The following is a 24,510-nucleotide window of genomic DNA, read 5'->3' as shown; positions in this document are numbered from 1 at the left end:
GTATTAATTATTTTTCTCTATAAAAGTGGATTTTGACCTGCAAGAGATTTTGATGTAAATATAGTATTTACATCTATATCTGCAAACATTGTTTGGGTATAATAGTTATACAATTGAATTTATAAAAATTAACTTAGGTGGGAGTGGCTGAGACTGCTAAGAACTGAGAATTAAAAGGGCCCTGGTCCTGACTTTTGTGAATCAGTGGGTTGGGCATCACCCTACAAACCGAAAGGTAGCCAGTTGAATCCCAGCTGAGGCACATGGCTAGGTTACAGGCCAGGTCCCCTGGTTTAGGTGTGCAAGAGGCAACCGACAGATTGCTGTTTCCCTCCCTTCCCTTATTTCTAAAAATAAATAAATAAAGTCTTTAAAGGGGCCCAGGAATACAAGTGAATTTCCATGATGTAGAAATATCACAATAGAATGCATTTGATAATTAGATTTATTTTTTTTAAATAGTACACACAACCTTAAATCGGTAGAATTTCACATTAGACTTTACAAGCATTTTATTTTTGGCTTGTCACAATTAGGAGCAAACCTTTGCTTGAAGAGCCATCTTCAACAATATGAAAAATCACATTTGATTTAAAAACATTCATTCAATAATTTAAATTCTTGAGAGAATACCAAAAGTGGATTATCACCATACTGTAAACATGATCAATATAAATCTTAAACTATAAGATAAAAGAGCACAGTCCCAAAAAGCAACCCAAATTTTACCTCCTTAAGAGGCAAATGGGTACAAAAATTAACAAAAAGATATTAACAGAATTCACCTGTCAATGACAGTAAGGGAAAGAGGAAACTGTTTCCAACAGGGATGATCCCCGGAGGATTATAGCTGTGAAAAGTAATGAGGTGCTTTAAAATTCACTTGAAAATTCTGCAAAAGTTCATTCATGGTCCCTTCAATTATTCAGATTTGATGATCTCTCAGGAAGCAACTTCTAACAGCAGTTCCACGTGCTAGGCTCAACGTGCATTTGGAGGATGCTGTAATGAGAGTGCATGAGAAAAGTCGGTTTCAAGCATGCTGGCAATAACTTCACTTTCTCTCTAAGGACTCTTTCCTGAATACTATCACCTTTTAAATCTGGACTTTGACTGAGTTCCCTGCACATTTATACACTGTGTTTATTGTAGGAAGAGAGGAGAATACCTTTAAGTATTCACTGCGAACCTTCTCTTGATTATAAATATAGTGATCCCCACCCCCAAGTTTAAGCATATACCCTCATACACACACACCCACAAACACTAAAGTACTAAAACTTACTGCTGCCTTCAAAGCTTGATCTATGTCTTCCAATAGGTCTTCTTTATCCTCCAAGCCCACAGAGAGCCGGACCAGCGTGTCACTAATCCCAAGGATATCTCTGTGGCTCTTAGGCACTGAAGCATGGGTCATAATTGCCCTGGAAGGAAGAGTGAGCAAATTTGTGATCACTATATTATATCAGTGGAGGAATATTTGTCTCATAAGTTACAGTTCTCTTAAAATTTTTTCTACTTTAAGTATCAAATTCTTCACATGCCTATAATTTTCCGAAGACAAAAATTAAGAAATTGTTAATATTATCTTTTCTAGTCATTATTTTAACTGAAACCCAATATCTTTTTATCATTTTTATACCATCAGTAAGGTCCACTCAGTCCACTGAAGGCACCAGTCAAGCACCCCATGCAGGAGGGAAAGACAGCCCCCTGTGCATTTAACATCAGTTGCCTGAATGAGGCCTTGATCAGAAATCATACACACCGTGACCAACAAAGCTGGCCAGAATTAATTTCCTCTGAATCAATGAATCAATCCAGAATTGGGCCTTCTGAGGCAGATCTGGAACAGGCAACCCAAAGTCACTAGTAGCAGCCAGTGTGCGTTAGGAATTCCAGCACATGACCCAGGCGCAAAGATAGAGCCCCCACCATGGGTCAGGCACAATGGGATTGGGAAACCAAGAAGAATGAGATATTTTCTTTACCCTAGATGACAAAGCAAGAGCTAAAGACTATGATAATTCACAAAACAGAAGAGTTAACAGCAAATGCCAAATCCATATGACAACAAGGACTGCCAGAGTTCAGAGAAGGGAGAAATCTCTGTGGGCTGAGGTGTCACGGAGGAGCTGATAGTCTTTCCCAGCCCTGACACACGCATCGCTGGCACCGACACTCAGCCTGTCCTTGCACACTACCAGCAAAATCAGCACCTAAGCTGCTTTCTCCCATCTCACTTCAGACCCGTGGAGAGAAAATCTCAGTCACGGTCAAAATAAATTGATTTATTTTATCACTCTAATGAAGTTTTACACACAAACGCTCTCCTTAAAAGGTTCTGCCTTTTCAGCCTCTTAATCCCTTTAAAAAGCTCACACAGGTAGACATAACTTAGGCCCGAGACCGTATGACTTGGATACGAACCTCGGCCCCTCCATATACCAGTACGTGGACTTGTAAAATTTACCTGTCCTCACAGTAGACTTCCTTATCTGACATAACAGTAGCTATCACTTATTGTGTGTTTAACGTGAGACAGGTACTCTAGGCCACTTATGTGCTTTAATTCATTTTTAATGTAATGAAAATTGTATATAATATCTATCTCAAAAGTTTATCACAGTCATTAATAAAAGGAACATATAAAAAGCACTTGCAAGTACTTGGAATGTACTTGGAATGTAGTAATGTAGGAGGTGGCTAATAAAAAATAATCCATAATGCTAGTCAACATTTTATCAGGCACTTAATATGAGTCAAGGCATTAGCTTAGGAATTATTTTTCCTCATGTTCTCATAACAGCCCTAAGTGCTGGGCCCAGTATTATCCACATTTTACAATTGAGAAAACTGAAGTTGAGAGAAGGTAGGTAAATTTTCTAAGGTCACAAAATCAATACATGTTTTCAGGCTGGGAGACCAGCCCAGTGCATAGTGGCTCTGCTTCTTCCCTCCCTCCCTTATTTCAATGCTGCACTAGCTGCAGCCAAGTCGGGAGACACAGAAGGAGTGTGATAGAACAGACAAGCTCTGACCTAAATTCATTTGTTTACCAGCATCAGGGTTATGGCCTCACTGGAGCTCCTAGCAACTTTAAACCAAAGCCCTAAACAAACCAGGAGAGGTTTATTTTAAAAACTGGCCTTAAAGTAACACACAGTTCAGTACTATGAAAAATAATGCAATTTCCTATGCTGAGTGTGCCCTCTTGTGCATCCAGACTTGTTAGCAGGCATTTCCTTGAAAGACTAACAAAACCTATCAATGTTATCCTAATTATTTGAATCATTATTTGGGCATCATTTTTTTTAAGATTTTATTCATTTATTTTTAGAGAGGGAAGGGAGGGGGAGGGAGATAGAGAGATAGAGAGATAGAGAGAGAGAGAGAGAGAAACATCAATGTGTGGTTGCTGGGGGTTATGGCCTGCAACCCAGGCATGTACCCTGACTGGGAATCAAACCTGCGACACTTTGGTTTGCAGGCCACGCTCAATCCACTGAGCTACGCCAGCCAGGGCTGGCATCATATTTTTTTTAACTGTGAATTTCCCAACTCTCCCCAGAAATGCTAAACTACTGTTAGATGGCAGAAAATGTACCTAAATTTTGGTAATCCCTCCACACAATGCTTCCAGAACATAGTTATTCTAGAAAATGTTTATAGAAATGAAAACACAAGAACACACCATGTGCATTTAGTACAGTTAGAGATTTTTAGGTGGCCTGACTGGTGTGGCTCAGGGGATTGAGCACTGGTACACAAACTGAAAAAGTCACTAGTTTGATCCCCGGTCAGGGCACATGCCCGGGTTCCAGGCTAGGTCCCCAGTGGGGGCATGTGAGAGGCAACCAATCAATATTTCTCTCACACACAGATGTTTCTTTTCCTCTCTTCCTCCCTCCCATTCCCTCTCTCTAAAAATAAATAAACAAAATCTTTAAAAAATGATTAGGTAATGCTGCTGACTGACCCCCTGCGATAATTACAATGTATAGTCACAGTAACATATAATGAAGCCAGGACAAAGTTCAGGAATGCTTGATGGGACAAGTACTCAATACATAATAATCATTAGTTTAATTAAGCCCATTTTATAGATTTAAAAAAACTGAAGCTCAAAGTTTAAGTAGTTGATAGAACAGAGCTCAAATCCAGATCCAGGTTGCTTTTAGCTCCCCTCACTGCAAAGCCTCGAGAGTGAAGTTGTTAACATATATCCATGTGACATTTGAGTAATCATTGGCAAAACTTTCTGAATATATTTCCTTATCTGTAAAATAACATGCTGTACTGTCTAATCTAAGGCTGCTTCATATTCCCATATCCTCTGGTGCTTTAATAAAATTAAATTAACAGATTGAGTCAGATGGTGAAGGTCCAGGAGTAACAAGTTAGGTTTTGGGTTTACCTTGCAAATGTGGAGTCATTTGAGGTCGAACAGAAAGAAAACATATGTGACGATTTTTAGCTGTGCCCTCCTCTGACAATCAAGGCATGAAGGTGTTTCATCAGAGACACATTCCCCGTTTGCCAGGGAGCCCCGAAATCAGCCCTTCCAGCACAGTCTCCAACCTCCCTTCCAGGGTGGAACTCGGTAAAACAAGGAGCCCTGGGCAAAGACCAGAAAGCCTACCATGGAACTACTGCTGGAATCTCCTTCAGACAGAACCAGGGTAGAAGCAAAGTTTGGGAGGACACTGATCAGCAGCCTCCTTCAGATTTCATCAGCATCTCCATTCTGTTGAGTTAGAATCTGTCCTGATCAGATAGTGCCATGCTGTTCTGATCATTAAATATCTTGAACTACTTCTGGTATTATCATACTCCTTTTCCAAATGATCATTAAAGCTAACATCAAAGTTAAAATAGGAAGAGAAAGAAAAATATACTTACGGAAGCTCAGCAAGACTCTCATATCCACCCAAGCTCTCAGCCAGAGTAAATAACTATGGCAAAGAAAACATTAATTTAGATTTTCCACTAAAATAAAAATACAAAAATCTAAAAATAAATGTTTTCCCCCAAATGGCCCTGGGACAGAGGGTGGAACATAGTGATTATGAATAAACTGTAAATTGGGCAAGAAAGAGAGAAAATGAGAATAAAATCCATGACAATGATTTCATTAATTAGACATCATGTGTAAACTTTTAAAACATTAAAATATCATAAAGGCAAATCTCGTATACCTTCCTAATTTGGCCTTATAATTAAGTAATCCTAAACATGAGTTCTAAAACTTCAGAATTACTACATTTGAGACCTAGCTCTGTGGTTACCCTTTAAGTAAAAATATGAGTGTCTAAACACTTACTCATTGGTATGTATCACTTACTAAATATCCATTTAACTCCCCCCAGAATAGAAGAAAAAAGAACTCAGTTTTTGTATTTACTGTTATAGTATTGTAGAATTTTACAACTATTTTTTTAATTCTTTTTTTTAATATATTTTATTGATTATGCTATTACAGTTGTCCCATTTCCCCTCTTCTCTCCCCTCCACCCTGTACCCCCCTCCCACCCACATTTCCCCCTTTAGTTCATGTCCATGTGTCATACTTATGAGTTCTTTAGTTTCTACATTTCCCATACTATTCTTGCCCTCCCCCTATCTATTTTCAACCTACATTCTATGCTACTTATTCTCTATACCTTTTCCCCCTCTCTCCTCCTCCCACCCCCCTGCTGCTAACCCTCCATGTGCCCTCCATTTCTGTGGTTCTGTTCCTGTTCTAATTGTTTACTTAGTTTCTTTTGGTTTTGCTTTAGGTGTGGTTGTTAATATTTGTGAGTTTGCTGTCCTTGAATTTTACAACTATTTAAAAATTTCTCTCACAGCCATATTCAATTAAATATACACTACTATCTTTCTGATTTTAGAAGTAAACAAATTTCAGACACCAGTGGGGCTTTGACTCACCTGGTAGCATCCTATTCTTCAGACCTAGAGTACTTAACACTCAGTGCACTGCATGAGGTCAGTGCAACCTCAGTGCATGGTTACACAGACCTCTCTCCCAGAGCCCCTGAGAACTTCCTGCCATTGTGAAATTTAGGCGCACGCCTCCCTTCCCTCATCCCAGGCAGATGCAGCCCGGGAGGCACAGGGAACAGAAAGCCATTCTTAGGCTGGATTTCAGCATAGACGAGTGCATTACACTAAAAACACACTACTCTGAAGTCTCATATAATATTTCCTTTGGAAAGGGGGTTTACTGTTGAATAAATTTTAAACCAGTGCACTAGAACATTCTATCTCTCTCAAATTGATGGCAGTATCTGGAGAGTTAAATAAGTTAACGTATTCAGGCATCTGCTACCATACCAGTCATTTTCTAACCCAATTCTCGTCATGATGGAGAGATTGGTGGGTGTGACCTGCAGGCTCCAAACCATTAATTTAGAGATAATGAACTGCTATGTCTTTCCTCAACAATTTAAAAACCTATTGTTACAGAAGACTCATGGAAATTTAAAGTATGGCATAGGGAATATAGTCAATAATATTCTAATTACTATGTATGGTGTCAGATGGGTGAGAGATTAATTGGTTTGATCACTTAGTAGGTTATGTAATATCTAATCACTGGGGTGTACACCAGAAACTAATATAATAATGTATGTCAACTCTAATTGATAAGTAAAAATGATTTTAAATGGAAAAAAAAAAAGAAGAAAGTTTACCTTCAAGTTTTTGAGGAAAGTCTCTGCATGCTGAAGAGTGCCCTTAATGTAAAAGGTGACCATCCCGGGGCACCCCGTGCACTGACGCTGGGCCAGCTCGTACTGGGGGTGAGAGGGCAGCCCTGTAATAAAGCCTCATTTTAGAATCAAACATCTAATTTCAAAACAAGGAAAAAATCACTGCTTGCTTAAGTAAACTCCAAATAAGCCTTAATGATGAGCTTTGCACGATGGTCACAGCCGGCTGCTAGTTCCGGCTCCTGTCTCACCTCTCTAGCTTCCCTGGGACCTGTCTTTCCTCCGCTCTCCACGCTCTGGCCACACCGGCTTCCTTTACACCAGCAGCACCAAATGCGGTTTTCATCTCAGGACCTTTTCTCCTGCTGTTCTATGACCCGGAACATTCTCCACACTGACTGCCCTACCCTTTGTCAATTACATCCTTCTGTATTGTCTTACTTAATATCTGACATATTCACCAGCCTAGTTCCATGAGAAATCAATGGTTTGTTGATCATTGGATTCCCTTTCCTAGAACAAAGCTTGATCCACAGCTGGCAATTAATATTTAATAAATGAATCTGAAATGCTTTGTCCAAGCCTTATAAACAAGTGTTACCTATTCTTCAGATCACAGCCCAAAACATTCTTCCCTTCCTCCATTCAAAATATACGCTTCTCCCTGGCTGGCATAGCTCAGTCGATTGAGCACAGGCTGCCAACCAGGCATCGCAGGTTCATTCCCAGTCAGGGCACATGTCTAGGTTGCAGGCCATGGCCCCCAGCAACTGCATATTGATGTTTCTCTCTCTCTCTCTCCCCTTCCCTCTCTAAAAATAAATAAATAAAGTCTTTAAAAAAATGGAATGTTTAAAAATAAAATATACATATATACACTTCTTTACCTAGGGTACATATAGAGTATTTAATCTATGTACAGGGGGAGATGAAAGTAAGTTTACAGTTGCTCATATGGAAAATAATATAGTAATTAATAAATGATAAAAATAAACTGTTTCATGTACTCACTGCTGTAAAACTACTTTTGCCCTGTCCTGTATTTCTGTCTTGGCTTATTCAAGTTATTTGAGGATGGGGATCAGGCTTGCTTCTCCTGTATACCCAAGATCAAGTGGCTAAAGCAGTGAAAGACAAATACCATATGATCTCACCTTTAACAGGAACCTAATCAACAAAACAAAGAAACAAGCACAATATAACCAAAGACACTGAAATAGAGGACAGGCTGACAGTATTCAGAGGGGAGAGGGGAGGGAATTTCAGGGGAATTTCAGGGTAAAAGGGGAAGGGTTTACAGGAACAAGTATAAAGGACACATGGACAAAAACTAGGGACGGGTAGAAATGGGAGGGTAGTGGGGAGGGCTGGGATTCGAGTAAAAGATAGAAAATTGTACTTGAACAATAATTAAAATAAAATTTTTAAAAAATCATGTGGCTAGATACCAAAATATCAAAGTAACTACTTTAGACCACCACAGTTTAGAAGACTGGTAAAATAAATTCGAACAGTAACATATGAGTCTGGTAATTCCACATGAGTCTTTCTACAGGTTGGGAGATGTGAAGGAATTCAAAAAGGAAGTAAGAGAGCTTTGGGGAAATTTTGGTACTAAGTGTCAAGTCACAAATTGAGATATATCAAGTTCCAACGTAAGTCAGATAAAAGAGCTAATGCAGAATAGTAGACTAGTAAGGTTATATGCAAATCAACTGGAAACTACAAAGTTGCAAACTTGGAATAGGCACCAAAAACCTGCAAGCGAAAGACCATCATAGGAACATCTGATGTAGTGATTTCCAACCAGCATTGTTGCAAGGATTTTTTAAACAAGCTTTACCTGTAACTGATTATTTAGTCAGGGACACTGACCTCTTTTTCCCTTACATTGTCAAATAAAAAATGACAACAGCCAACACAATAGCCACCCAATGTGAATGAATTGAAATTGTACCCATTTTTTTGTCAGATTAGCAAAAGATATATTTTTGGTGTGCTGCAGAGTTTTAGTAATTAGTTTATCTGTGCCATGAGATGAAAAAGGTTCAAAATTGCTAACCTAATGCATAAGACTAATTTCTTAACGTCCAAGCACCCACTACCCTATAGGCAGCACAAGGCCAGAGACCAGGTGTACCTTCCTCACCACCAGGCCCACCACAGAGCCTGGCACACAGCAGTGTTCCACTGTTAGTGAATGGCACAAAAATATATGCTGCACCTAACTCGAAAGTAAATATTACAGACACGGGATGCTTAGGATAACCCTTACAACCCCAAGAATACGTGCTTGGAAATCAGATTAACATACCAGGATAAATAACCTTTTCTACCAGAGGATTTGCTTCCAGAAACTGAGCAACTGCCATTCCATTTTCAAAATGCTTCTGCATTCGGACTTGTAGAGTCTTCAGGCCTCGATTACAGAGGTAACAGTCAAAAGGAGAGGGGACTGCTCCAAGAGCTGAAAAATAAACATATCCTGGGTTAGTGTGAAGGTAAGAACCCACAAAATTCTCTGACCCCTCTTTTTCATTATAGTGCCTCTGAGAAGCCAACTACAAATCCCAATGCTTGAGCTTTTCATTTTGGGGGAAGGGGGGGAGAGGGATTAATATAGCAAATCAGAAGCATGAAAATGACACATAAAATATGCTTAGAGAAATGGGCTTTAAAGGAGAAGGAAAATGAATATCTTGAACCTGTGTATAAACACAATGACTTTTCAAAGATGAACATAAATAGTCCTTTCTGTGAAATAAGATGGCATACTGCACATAGCTGAAACTTGTATTTCTTTGAAAAAAAATTATTATGATATAGAGGAAAAAAAGCAGTTCAGCTCCTTTAATTACTGAATGTTCTACTAACATTCTATTTAGCTTTTGTCTAAAGCAGCTATGACTTTACACGCTCCCAGGATATGGAGCACACTTCTACTTTCTTATAATACATGAAACTTACCAAGAATTAAGTTTGGTTTTCCCTACTTTTGTTATTTTAATACTGATTTCCTAGAAGGACATTTGTATCCCTAATTATGTTTGTATCTTATGTGTCTGTCAAACTGCAATAATTAATCAAAGTCTCTCTAAATAACTCCTATCTATACTGAAATAACTAAAAAATCTAAACAGGAAGTGATGCATAGATATCTGTTGAAAAGTACAAGCTTATATCTCAAGTGCTATTTAAAATTCAATACAATTCCAGATATAAAAATATAGTATAAGAAAACCATTGCATCAAATGTTTGGGGTTTTTTTTTTTTTAAAGAAAATATCCTCATTAAGTCTTGAAACTAAAAATTTACTTGGGCTGTACATTATAATCAGAATTAACATGGATTCGAAAAATAACAAAGCTCATCCTGTGTGTCATGTTGTAAAGCACTGTTATGCTTTAACCATATCTTTATAACCCAATTTTCCCACTTTCCTCTAAATAGTCAAATTTTTTACCTCTATTTGTCATTTCTTCACAAATTAGTAGAATGCTATCATTTCACAATATTTAGTGGAAACACAAATATTAAATATAGGCCCTCTGAGAGCACAAAATAATCCAGACCCTTTAATACTTACAATTTTGCAAGAATCGAAGCCTATCATGGAGGCTTTCAGAATTAACAGACACTAAGCCCATTACAACATCACTGTGGCCTAAAACAAAACAAAAACTGTTAAAAACAATGTATGTTTTTTCATCAATTTATAATTTCTAAAATATGACTTTCACTTTAAAAGACACTGGAAAAAAACCCTATAGAATAAGTTTAAATAAACTTTATAAAATTTGACAATAGCAAAAGCCATACTTAAAATAATAAACTAAAAATCATATAAAAAGTAAACATTTCTTTTTAAGCTGTAAGCAGGATAAAAGTATAATCTCATAGTAAATTTTAATTTTCTGCTTATAAATTATGAGCATACTTTTGTTTGCTATAAATAAAATCTTATATTTAATCAAAGTATAGTTTTTTACTTTCTATAAGGGTCACAGAGAAAACCTGAATAATAACAGAAGAAAAAGATCAAAATGTCAAGCCCTCTGCTACTTTCATCGATCCATGGAAGAGAACATTCAAAGTATAGATTCTGCATATCTTACCATTCATATATTTTGTTGCTGAATACATACAAATATCAGCTCCCAAAGCCAAAGGTCGCTGAAAAGAACAAATGTTTTTATTTTAAATAAGTCACTTGAAAAATGCTTTATTACTTGCCTATTTGCTATTATAACTACCATTCTTATTGCAATTTTTAAAAAATATGTACATCTTAAAATTTTCCAGGATCTCTGATATAGTCATTCCCTTTCCACCCTCCCCCAAATAAAAATATAAAGTATTGGACCCAATAGTCAATCCAATGGCACAATTTTTTTAGGAATAGCAGATAAACTCAGGTCAGCAGGTCTTCTGAAACCATTCCTTTAGAGAGTTGCTGACTGCCCCTAAATTCATTACCTACAGCAGAAATGCTGGCATTCTTATGGTAATCATATAAAATAAACATTCACCAATTGTTATATCAAGTAAGATAATACTAATCTCTTAGATTTTTAATCATTAAAACCTGACAATATATGTTGTGCTTATGCACTTGGTTTGCCATGAACTTGATTCTTAATTACTCTTTTATTATACTAGTTTTGCCAAGTTTATTCACTTATAAAGAAATTTGGATGGTTTTTCCTTACTTGATAATCCTGCAGATTAACCTTTTAGTCTTAATATGTCTTTCCTGCAACCACCTTATCACTGAACAATATACTATCAACATCTTTCCATTTATATTTTCTTTAAAATACATGATGGAGTCAAACTAGAGGATGTCTAAGGTCTCTTCCAGAACAAATATTCTGTAAACTCTATGGTCGAAAGAACTAACCTCTGCTGATCTCCTGATGTGCCAAGAACCATGTCAAATGTTTTATACAAGCCAGTGAAACACTGTGCACAATGCAAGGTCCAGCAGAAGTAAAGGTTGCCTGAGTATGGTCAATAGGGCACGTGAATGTCTCACACAAGATGGACAGCAATTTGGACATTTCACCTAAAATGTCTATGGTGTGCTTGAGTGTGATATTGTTAATGTTATAGATCTCCATGCTTATGATTTTGTAATAAAAAATTTTGTATCCCTGTCTGGCGTGGCTCAGTGGATTGAGTGCCAGCCTGCGAACCGAAAAGTTGCCAGTTCGATTTCCAGTGGATGCCTGGACTGCAGGCCAGGTCCCCAGCTGGGGGCATGTGAGAGGCAACCAGTAGATGTATCTTTTGCATATCAACGTTTCTCTCCCTTTCTTTCTTCCTCCCTTCCACTTTTTCTCAAAATAAATAAATAAAATCTTTAAAAAAAGATTTTGTAATAAAAAAGCATTCTTTGTGCCAGATCCTGCATTTCACCTAACTCAATAAAATCAGTACTTTAATGACTCTAATTCTACAGATGAGGAAAAGGAACAAAGAAAAATAAAACAGATTACTCAGATTTTTAAAAAACCGGTAGAGCCAGGACTCACCCAAACTACCTGAATCCAGAGGCTCTACTCTGAAACTTTATGCTTGTAACTCTGCCCATTTTGTCTTTTGTGAGACTCACAGAAGATCCAGAAGACAAAGTCAGGCAAGAAAGAGAATATATCCAGTTTTAATGAAGATGAAACAGTGAGAGGACCATTTCAGAAGATGTACTTTGTGGAATCAATACATGTGTTTGCCTAGGAACAATGTGACTCTGATTAATTCAACTGGAATGAATCCAGATTGAAATAAAGCAAATTGTCATCCCTGTCATGAGCAATGTGATGTGGCTTCAGGAAGGTAGAAAAACTGGACCTATTTAATAATGGTAATAGGAGAAAAAGGGCCAAGCCTGATGAGTAACAAGCTGTAACAATTCATGCCATCTCTTACAGGGCTCACCGTGTCTCAGCCTGTTCAATCCTATATTGTATCAACTGGCCTACAGTCAGTGTGGTACTTGGGCTAAGAAACTGAGACAAAGAACCTAAGAATAAAAGTCACCTGTGACAAATAGATAATGCTAGGAGATTTTTACTCAGAAACAGGCTACCTTATCAGGTGTTCTGTTACAAGATGGTACAAGAAGCAGCTAAAGATACAGTCAACACTCTATTGTGGTGGTCCACAACCACAGATTCAACCAACCACGGATGGAAAATTTGGGGAAAAAAGTTACACCGTTGCTGACAGGTTCTATGTAGTTAAGCCTAAATTGGTTACATCTGTACTGAACATGTACAGACTTTTTTTCTTGTCATTATTCCCTAAACAATACAGTACAACAGCTATCTACATGGCATTTTCATTGTATTAGGTATTTAAATGACCTAGAGATGAATTAAAGTATACAAGAGGAAGTACATGAGTTATATACAAACATTATGCCATTAATATAAAGTACTTGAGCATCTGTGGACTTGGGGGTTCTTGAAACCAATCCCCTTGGATACCAAGGGACAACTGTATATATCATGAAGATAAGTGCCCCATGAAGCTATGCTAATGCAGTTTAGCCAGGAAGAGTATTTTAGAGAAGGAGAATAAAACATGGCAATGCCTTCCGAATAAAATGAAGGAAGGTGAAGAACAGTCTTTTAAATCGCCAGAAAGTCAGCCAGTAACCCAAAGGCAGAAGCCTGGGTGGACTTCACGCACCCGAAACAGAAGGTGGGAAATGTAAACAACTGAGCTTGTAAACACGGGCCTAATTGAAGAGCTGAAGAAAATGAGCGGAGGTTTCAGGAACTCTGTAATAAAGGCGAACTACAGGAAGTTGAATAATAATGACCACAATGTACAGGTAGGAAGGAAAGAGCAGGGAAAAGGTAACTCCTAATGAGGAAAGGAAACAAAGATAGGCTGCTCAGAGGAAAGAAAAGGAAACCGAGGAGGGGGTGGGATAGACAACTATTCAATTAGAAATCCCAAGACTATCTACCAAAAGCAGCAAAATAGAGCAGAAAGGAAGAAAAATATGGAAAAAAGTAGGGGGGGAAAGGGAAAGAAATGAAAGATAGGAAGCTTTAGGAGTGGGGATAAATGTATGTAGAGGCATAATTAGAAAAAAAAGATAGTTTAAAAGGAGCACTCGAAATACTTATAGCTACAATGTGAAACATACAGTAAAAATTTGTAATAAGGCAAAGAAATAAGGCAAAGGGGTATGCATAAAGGGTCATGCATAATCTATAAGTGCTTAGGGCAGAGAAACTTAGAAAGAAGGAAGAGAAATGAAGAAGTAATATATGTAACATACACTGAGATGTCACTGAGTACAGGCTTTCTTTTCCTTTCATTTGGAAGGCTGGTCAGATAAAACGATATTAGGGATGGCTGAAAAAATAATATTACTAACTTGTAACCAGCATATAAACAATCAAGTCTCTACATGTGCAAGGTACTGACAGATACAATCACAAAATAAGGCCACAGTTTTGGAGAGTTTACACATCGTAAGAAAACCTAAAAGCTTTAATGAAGACAACATTTAAAACACACAAGATCCCATACAAGATATTAACCTAAGGAAAAAAAGGACCTGTTCAGATTAAAATCAATTTCACACTCATAAAACCTAATCAGTTATTGATTAGACATTAGAATTATAATTGGGTCTTTTCTACCATTGGTTAATATCTTTTCAACCCGATCACAGTTGTCTGTGTAGTCCACTAATCATACCAACAATTTTATTTGCTTTACCTGGAAATATGCCGACATAAAAGTGTTGTCCACAACCAAAATAATGTCTCCATGTTTATGGACGGTATGTGCACAAGCTTCAATGTCAACCATCTTCAGGTTAGGGTTTGTGGGGGTTTCGATCCAAACAAGCTAAAATAATTCAGTCAATGATAAGAGTTTATGAAAAACACTGTACAAACATACATCCCATGTCTGTAACTGTCTGAGAAGATATATCAGGAGAGCCTGGATGATGAAGTTGAAAGGTTCCAAGCTGAATCTGAGGCCCCATAAATTTCTGAGAGGTCACAGCTAAGTATCTTGCTGTCTATTGTCCTCAAACTCTTTGTACAATGGGGTTGGTAATACTTACCTGATAGAGCCGTTGTAAGGATCAAATGAGATAATATGCATAAAAGCAGAAGAGTATGCAAATTAATTATTGTAATTATTTTACATAACAAAAGAGATGTCTTCCAAAGACATAATTCAGTGTCTAGAGATTTTACTCTCAAAAAATACATACATTGTCTAAGGTATTTTTTTTACCTAGAATTTTTATTAAAGAGAACTATCTCTATGATGCCAAAAATATCCTTAATATTAACTTAAATAATACCAGGTGCACTAGAAATTATAAAATGAGTACCCAGGACTTGAAGAACATGGGTTTCAGAGTAAAGAAGAAAAGCAACACACACACAACACAAAACCTGGCTACAGCTCATTTAAGAGAGAATCACATATATCTCTACTCCAAACTCTAGCACAATTCAAGCACACAGTGGATGCTGGATAGCCACTGAAAAACAAAACAAAACAAAACAAAAAAACAAAAAAAAAACAAAAAAAAGAAAAAAGAATTCCATGTGTTAAACAAGGTGGTACTGTATTGAATGACAATATCTATTGATTTCTTCCTAAGAGTTAATATTTCTTTTTTTATTACATATATATGGGCAAAAACTCTAGAGATTTACTGTGGAAAAGATAAGGTAGTTAAAGTAATGTATATTATAAATTGAATTGAATTATTTAAAGAATCTATAAAAATTGTTTCTGAGTCAATATTTATTATTCCCACTCACTATTAAACATAACAATAATAATAATTAACCCTGACTGGTGTGGCTTAGTGGGTTGGGTGTCAGCCTGCAAACCAAAAGGTCACCAGTTCGATTACTGGACAGGGCACATGCCTGGGTTGCAGGCCAAGTACCTGGTTGGGGGTGGTGAGAGACAACCCACTGATGTTTCTCTCATATATCAATGTTTCTCTCCCCCTCATTCTCCCTCCCTTCCCCTCTCTCTAAAAATAAATAAAATCTTTAAAATTAGTAACAATTAAAATAAGTAAATAAATACACAGTAGATTCACATGCAAAAAATCTTTTTCAAGGGGAAAAATATTAATTCAAGACACTACATAAAGTTCTGTTGACAAGAATAATATGCTCACTATTTGCTTTCCTTCCTTAGAAAGACAGACCAGCTATTTTAACAAGTATCTTTTCTCCTGAGAAAGATTTTTTTTAAAAAAGGTCTCTTTGAAAATAAACTTTATTCAGTCAAAGTTCACCCTGGTGTTAATCTTTAACATATGTGTGTGAAAAAAAATTCACTTTTTAGCAGTTGCTGCAATATAATCTTGAATACAATTCAAAGCTTTTAATCATTAGCAAAAAGTTGGAAAGGGCTGACTCATAAAAGAACTGGTCCTTCTTTCACCCATGCAGAATTTAAATGAGGTCCCAAGAAAGAATATCACATATGCCATTCACTAAGGCACAAAACACCTTCCGGTGGCATACAAGCTTCCCAGGGTGGAGGCTAAAGATTGCTAGTGGCCCATTCTTTACTTCTATTATTTTGCTGAAGTATCCCATAGAACCTTTAAAAAGCCACTATACTTAGGGTTCAGGGGGCTTAGCAAGCTTCCTTTTCTGTAACCCAATTTCTATGATGACTTCTGTTACCAATGCTAGCTTGATAATGCAGTTAAGAATTGTGTGCTTTTGCTAACAATTTTTTTTAACAGTTATCATGGACTGGGAACTGTACTAAGCATTTCATACGCTTTATCTCATTTAATTCACACAACCACCTTTCTGTAAGGCAGGTACAATTACCCCCATTTTGTAAATGAAGAAATTGAGACTTTGTCTAAATTCTTTGCCAGTAATCACACACCAACTACAATTTGAAGTCTAGAATTAGACTTTGAAACCCACTCTGAAATTTATGCGCCTAACCATTATGCTGTAATACTAAGAAGACACCAGACCTATTTTATTCCTGTTGATGGTTCCCAATGACTTCTAATAAAATTTGTTATTCAAAAAATTATGTCCTCTCTGAAACAGAAAAGATGAAAACAAAACATCACAGGGAAAAAGACAAAACTGAAAACTGAGTACCTTGGTTTTTGGTGTAATCGCTTCCTCTAGTAGTTTAGTTTTGGAACAATCAACAAAAGAAATCTTTAATCCAAATTCAGATGCCACCTTATTGAAGTACCTGTTTGTACCTGAGGCAGAAGAGAATCAGATGAAATGGAAAGGACACTGTGTTAAGAATACTCATTCCTTATAATCATTAAGAATGTTAATGAGCCCTGGCTGTTGTGGCTCAGTAGACTGAGTGCCAGCCTGCAAACTAAAGGTTGCTGGTTTGATTCCTGGTCAGGGCGCATGCCTGAGTTGTGGGCCAGATCCCCAGTTAGGCATATGCAAGAGACAATGAATCCACGTTTCCCTTGCATATCATTGATGTTTCTCTGCTCTCTTTCTCCCTCCTTTCCCCTCTCACTAAAAATAAATAAATAAAATCTTTTTTTTTAAAAAAAAACAGTAATGATTATACCTTATAGATAAAATCACCTTAAAAATATAAGGAAGTGTCAATGGCCAAGAAAAATACAACTAAGAGCAACTCTACTTTGGTTAAATAGTTTGGCTATTACATGTTGTAAAGAATATAAGGCTTGGCTTTTTTTAAAAAAATTAAAGAGTCAAAATATACTTGATATCTACAGCAAGTAGCATAAAGCAGAAAATGTTTTTCAAAACACACAATCTCTACTCTTCAACTATTAAGGGACATGCTCCACAATACATCAGTATCTTTTTAAACAATTTCTTCCTATTACTCAAAACTAAAATAAATGAACCAATGTCAATGAATTGTCCAAAATGAATTTCAATCTGATTATACTTTGGTAATAGAAAAAAAACTGGTTATTATTCTTTGTACTTTCTCAATATTTTTGTTACATGGTTCTGAAAGCTTTAATAGAAAAATGAGACAATGTAAATCAAACTAGAGTTTATAGTGAAAGAAGATAAATCATTCATTTTAGTATAATTTCTCATATGGAATTTGATTTTTACATGTGCAAAATGTAAAGAGAAAACTGCTATTATTAATAGTTAATCAAGAACAAACAAATACTCTGAACTTTTACACTGAACTTCTGATGTTACACAGAGACTGAACATAAGTAACACAAGATTGAAAACTAGCATAAGCAATTGTTACAAATCAACAGCAAGTTACAAGATTTTGTGCTATTCTTGCCATGAGGTTTTTATAATGCATTATAAAAGTAACAAAAGGTTTGAGATTTTATTATTTTAATTCAACAAACTATACTAGGGATCTAAGATAAAACATACAGCCTTTCGTAATTTCTAATCTGTGAGTCCCTGACAGATTTAAGTCTTTATTCAGATAGGGTAATAATATTCTAGAAATCACATTTTAATTATTTGGAAGCATTAGGAATATACATGTACATTTTCCCAAAAAATGTTGCTATTGTTTTAAACACAAAAATGGGTCTTGCTTAAAGGTAGGGCAATCTGTTTTCTTTACCTACCCACTCACTTTAACTAGCATTTAAACTTAGAATGAAAGTTCTTAAATTTGGATCAATTGACTTGCTTCCAGGGGTCGGTCCCCTTGACCCTAAAATTGAAATGATAAATGTTGGGTGTCATCTTAAATAAACTTTTTGGAGGAAGGGGTACATAACTTTCAAAAGATTTTCAAAACATTCCCTAAAACCAAAGTGGGTAAAGGGATGGGTAGAGTTAAGCTATTTTGAGAGTGACCTGGGTTACAACAGTTAATCTTCATTGGTGGTAAAAATTTTAAATTATACTAGAACATTCTCCCTTCAAACACTGTCTTCCCTAGAGCAGAATATGCCTAAAGGTTGATCAAGCCCTACATCCTGATTCCAACAGCTTAAATAAAATTATTATTATTCAGTCTCCTTATAAGCTGTTCCAGAGCATGGACCTAAGCCCTAAGCATTGACACTCCTTTTTGACCAAGTCTGAAACAGCTTGGAGGTATCCATTATAGTTTCAAAAGATAATAAATAATCAATAATCTTGGCAACATTGTTAATATAATTAAGGACCCACTTTATTATCTTTAAATATCAGTTAACACAATACAAATTCGAGAGGTCGCCTACCTCCGTATACATCATCCATACAAATAATTTGGTCTCCTGCTTTTAAGAGATGGGTAATTGTCACAGTGGCTGCTAAACCTGAAGCAAAGGCCAAACCTAAAATAAAAACCAAATTAGAGTACACCAAAAGGTCAGGCCAATAGGTCAAAAACACCTACAGTATTCACCTGCATTACTTTATGTCCCTCTCTCTGCTAATAGGACAGTCATCACTGCTGAGTCACCAGAAGTCCCCTGATGCACACCATTACAAAATCCCTTTTCCACTCAAAGACAAAATATCTATATAATAAAAAATACACACCCACACACACACACACACACACATATATATATATAATTTTGCTCTGGTTAAAACATTTCTCTGAAATACTTCAAGTAAATAATTTTTTAAATGAAATTCTGAGATAAAAGACCAATTGCCATTTATATTAGTTTTAAAATATCAGGCTCTAGCCCTGGCTTGCGTAGCTCAGTGGATTGGGTGCAGGCTGCGAACCAGGCATCGCAGGTTCGATTCCCAGTCAGGGCACATGCCTAGGTTGCAGGCCACAGCCCCCAGCAACCGCACATTGATGTGTCTGTGTGTGTGTGTCTCTCTCTCCCCCTTCCCTCTCTAAAAATAAATAAATAAAATCTTAAAAAAATATATATCAGGCTCTAAAGAAATTTCAAACTTGAGGAAGAGAGCTAAGACATGGTTCATCAACTATATGGATATGTAATTGAGCAAATCATTTAACAACTCAAAATCAGACCTGAGGTATATTTAATAAATTTTATTTTTAATTTTTAATGTGGCATCTTTTTAAATAAATGTGATCTCATGTTGAACATAATAAAAATAAATAATAAAAAATAACTGGCATTGTATACATTAAACACTGTAAAAAATATTGATAGATCACCTTGATATTAAAAAGTCACCTGTGATGGCCCTGGCTGGTGTGGCTCAGTGGACTGAGCACCAGCCTATGAACCAAAGGGCTGCTGGTTCTATTCCCAGTCAGGGCACATGTCTGGGTTGCAAGCCAGGTCCCCAGGAGGGGATGGATACACAAGAGGCAACCACACATTGATGTTTCTCTCCCTCTCTCCCACCCTTCCCCTCTGCCTAAAAATAAATAAATAAAATCTTGAAGAAAAAAACAAAAATCACCTGCGACTGGCAGAAGGGATAATTTAATTAACTTGAAAAAATAAAATTATTGTGAAATCTCAGAAAATTTTAGGTTAGAATTGCAGTTTTGTATTACGCAAATCTATGGTCCAATAAATAATTCACATAAAAGGCTAGACTTCAAAACCCAGTTGAAAACAACCACGTTTTCTGGATCTCACTCAAAAAAAGTGTCTGACATGTGAACACTTAGTCTTCATACCTCCTGCAGAAAGCAGTGTTCCCCACACAGCACTACATTTCAGCAGTTTTGTGTTTAATCTCATCCAAAGTAAAACTAACCCCCTTCCCAAAATCCTAAACTCAATAATTCACATTATTAATATTTCTAATTCCTACACTCTTGCTGTAAGGAAACTCCTAACACTTTATTTTCTATTCACTATTTTGGCTCATTTAGTATTATTTATATAACAAATACAAAATGATTTAATAGCAATCCACTCCCTTATAAAAAAAAATACAAGATTCAAGGATTCACCCCTAACCTCTCCAAGCACACTATCAATGGCACCTGCCTAGTGCAAATGTATCCTGCTGCTATTCTTAGGCACAAATGATCAGGTAAATGAACCAGAATATAAGAAAGCCTATATTCTCAAAAGTAGTGTTATAAAACTTAGTTAATTTTCATCTGTTTATACTGACAGCTTCAGATAAGAATATCTACATGAATACCAAAGGGAAAAATTCTGCCATTTTGCCTCTATTCATATTTATTTTTACCTAATAATTATACATATGCATAGTTTACCAGCTGTGGGACCTTGGGCAAATAATTCAGTGTTTTAATAAAATAACAGTTTTGAACTATCTCATTCTTGTTTCATTCCAGCACTACATTCTGTGCTTCTGTGATTTTATCCATACACATAAGAATAGATTCCGGGCTTCACAAACTTTGAATTGGAAATCACTTACTGTACTTAGCCCCATCCAGTGCTGCCACGGCTTTTTCCAAGCAATTCCTGGTGGGGTTTCCAGAACGGCTATATTCAAAACCCTGAAGAAAAGAAGTCAGAGTTCATTCTAAGAAATTTAAGTTTATTATCAGGGTCATAACAGAGTCTACTCCACAACTATGGGTTCATTCTACTAAAATGAATTTTTATTATTTATTTATGACATGTCTGCCATGGAAAGCATAACAGTGCAGTGGTGTGGAGAGGCTCTGAAGTCAGCCAAACTGAATTAGAATTCTTTATCTGTCACTTATGAGCTATATGCCAAAAGGTAAATTACTTAACATCTCCCAGAGTCAATCTCAAAATCTGTAAATGAGAATAAAATACAGGTAACTAATTCTTAAAATTATTGTGATGATAAAAAGAGATAGTATATAGTAAGTCCTCTCCATGGTGCCTAGCACATACTAACTACTCGATAACTGGTTGTTTTTACTACTAGCATTATGTTACACCTACCTTCCTACCCATTAACCTGGGGACATCACAAAAAGGGAATTATCTGAGACAAGAGTTAAGCTAATTCTAACCTGTATTTCATTTCCTAAGAAGTGATGCAAGTTCTGTTTAGTTTCCAACAGGAAGCTATGAATGGATTCTACAAATGCTCAAGGATCAGATTGTGTCTACAGAAGTGACTCAAAAAACAGAGTCATTGTTGGCGAAGCAGCTCCACACATTACTTTTTTAAATCTTGCATTGTTACGTTTACTTGTGTGGCACCATGCTGACTGTGTTCATCCAGTCATTTATTTAATCCTCGTGATCTGTTTTGAGAAAAGTAAAGTCAGATATTATAGGGAGTGTCATAGCCAGATCTCAAACCCAGAATTTATACATTGAGGAAAAATCCCATCATTTTCTGCCCTCCAGTCCCTCACCTCCAGCCTCCCCCTACAACTGCCCTGCCCACTTTAGCACATAACAAAACAACCATGCTTTACACCTTCATTTCCCAATCAGGAGCTCCCAGAATACATATTTGTTTTGTTGTTTTGTATGTTTGTTTGTTTTTGACAAACTGAGTACATGTATTTTAAAGGGCTCCAGATAGTCTCATCTCTCCACACCGTCATCTACTTGATGTGACCTGTGGTTATACTCACCAGACGGGGGGGGGGGGGGGGGGGGGGCCTGTTTGAATTCATATGGCTACTGCCACAGAAAGATACCCCATGCTTCTGCAAATATTCACTGTAGAGATTTAACTTTGTTGCCGGGGGCAGAGGGTGGGGGTAAAAGTACATTTTAGAGGCAACTTCCTAACCTCTGGCCCCTTCAATAACTTTCCAAAAGGAACTAGAGAATTAGACGCTTCTCATTCAGCTCCTCAAATTCTCTTCAGTGCTCTTATTTTGTAAAGGTATTAAGAGGAGTTTATGGATTTTAGCACCCCTGCTGGCTCTCTGAAAACAATGACTCATACCATAGCTATATGGTTAACTTTGGTGATGAAGATCCAGCAGCCACACATTCACAGAACCCTGCACTAGGAACAAGCCACATGCTTAGAAGACAGGATGTGTGTACGGGTGCCAATGTCAAAATACAGTAGCTAGAAGTATCCTAAAACAATTGTAGAAATGCCCTTAGAACTCTACCTGACAAAAAAAAGGGGGTTAAGTCTAAAAGAATTTTCTTCAGCTTAATATAACATATATACAAAAGAGGTTTTTAAAGTTTAATCAAGGTTTAGGACCTGCAAATTTCATTTAACTAACTTTTTTCTGAACCTCAGAAACTTTTAATACTCCAAGATCTATCAAGCATGCTACACAAATGGGAAGAGGTATGTGATTAACAAAGAGGGCTCTCTCATAAGCCTTACATACAGGTCATTTATCTATGACTCTGGGTCAGTTCCTTTTCTCTAAACAGTGTGTAATATCTGTCCTACCTCTAACCTGGTTGTTTTGAGGCTCAAATGAAAAAATTGTAAATGTGAACACTATGCAATACCAAACTAGTGAGCACTTATAATGTACCATGCAGTTTAACACACATATCAACAACTTATGTGGTAGGTACTATTATTAACCCCATTTACACAGAATCAACCTGAGGCTTCAATAGGTTAAGAAACATTGCTCGAGGTCACCCAGCTCAAAAGAGGTGGTGTCAGAATTCAAACCTAGGTCCTCTGACTGTAAGATTGGTGCTTTTAATCACTAAGCCACACTGCTTAAATGATGCCATGATTTAGATTATTGCTAGCATTATTGAAGTAAAGCACAATGTAGCCTAATGCCTGAAAGCAGGGTTCCAGAACAGGGCTGGAATTCCAGTTCCACCACTTATTAGCCCTGTGGCCTTGGGCTACTTGTCTTTAAATTTCAGTTTTTTCATAAGAAAAATGAGAACCTAGTTCAGACGAGGGCTGTGGTCAGGATTATGAGACAACACACGTAACATGATATAGCACAGGTAAGAATGTATTTAGCACATAGCAAGTACTCAGCAACTATTAATAATTGAATACAGCTTTGGGAATGATCCTGATGCTGAGTTGTGAAACCCTTAATTTTTAATCTGACTCGTTGTATTTTTATCATTGTTACTGCTCAAAATAATCAAGGAATTTATGATCCTGTTATGAACTGCAAATTTGCCAGAATCACATGAATTTCAGTCTAAATATAGACGGCAAGTTGGACAGACTGTCCCTTCTAGTCCTGCTTATCAAAAGAAATATGATCATTGGACCATCCAATAAAAAGCTTTATTGCGAGGAGGATTACGGGTGTAGCAAACATCCTTCCAGCTGCCTTACTGATGTGTATGCCATTTTATAAATTACTTGGGTGCCTTTTCAATTCGTAAACCATCTCTTTTCCCGCCCAACCCTGGACCGCCCCAAAGAGACCCAGCTCACCGAGTGCTTGCCGGGAGCCCCTTGTTTGAACGTGGTGGACAAGGAGATGGGGGTCACTACAGCTCGGGAGTTCCATTGCTCTGGTTCCTGGCCCGCATGGATGGCCTGCGTGGCGAAATGTTGGAAGCTAGGCAGGAAACCGTGAGGGGAGACGTCTTTTTTCTGCATGCTAAGCTGTGAAGGAAGGAGAAAAGAAGAGAGCGAAGATAATAAAACTAGGAAACTGGTGTGCGAGGGCTCGAAAGAGACTCAGAAGAAACAGGTGCAAGGCAGCTAAAGGAACACTGGCCACCGGCGGACAGCAGACAGGCGACGCTTAGACTCGGGCTGAGACTTTAGCGGCCTGGGAGGGATGGGATCCTCTCGGGGCGGAGCCAGCACGATCCAATGAGTGAAAAGTCTGATGCCGTCCCCGCTTCTTATAGGCTGAAAGTGGAGGCGTTGCTCGGAGCGTCGCCGGGCCCGCCCTTCCCGGTGTAGTTTGTGACTCGCTGCAGGAGTCCGCGTTTCCACGTGGTTTGCCCCTGCAGGCGAAATTCAGTAGTCCCTGCCCGGAGGAAGCGGCCTTGCTTGT

General features: G+C 37.3%; 1 protein-coding gene across 1 annotated transcript; it reads right to left on the bottom strand.

Annotated features, from left to right (window-relative positions):
- Positions 1–427: 427 nt before the first annotated feature.
- On the bottom strand, positions 428–24,274 carry CTH (cystathionine gamma-lyase). The gene is made up of 12 exons (XM_028511996.2): positions 23,937–24,274; positions 21,021–21,102; positions 18,920–19,015; positions 16,854–16,963; positions 14,455–14,586; positions 10,830–10,887; positions 10,301–10,378; positions 9,028–9,180; positions 6,696–6,817; positions 4,903–4,955; positions 1,286–1,424; positions 428–1,002 (listed from the first exon to the last, which is right to left on the bottom strand). Exons 1-12 carry the CDS (start codon positions 24,102–24,104, stop codon positions 982–984), a joined length of 1,212 nt encoding a protein of 403 aa, XP_028367797.1. The 5' UTR covers positions 24,105–24,274; the 3' UTR covers positions 428–981.
- Positions 24,275–24,510: the final 236 nt, after the last annotated feature.

Source organism: Phyllostomus discolor, chromosome 5 (genome assembly GCF_004126475.2).
Source record: "Phyllostomus discolor isolate MPI-MPIP mPhyDis1 chromosome 5, mPhyDis1.pri.v3, whole genome shotgun sequence".
Taxonomy (NCBI): domain Eukaryota; kingdom Metazoa; phylum Chordata; class Mammalia; order Chiroptera; family Phyllostomidae; genus Phyllostomus; species Phyllostomus discolor.
The sequence above is the reverse complement of the archived record's forward strand: the minus strand, read 5'-3'. Positions and strand labels throughout refer to the sequence as shown.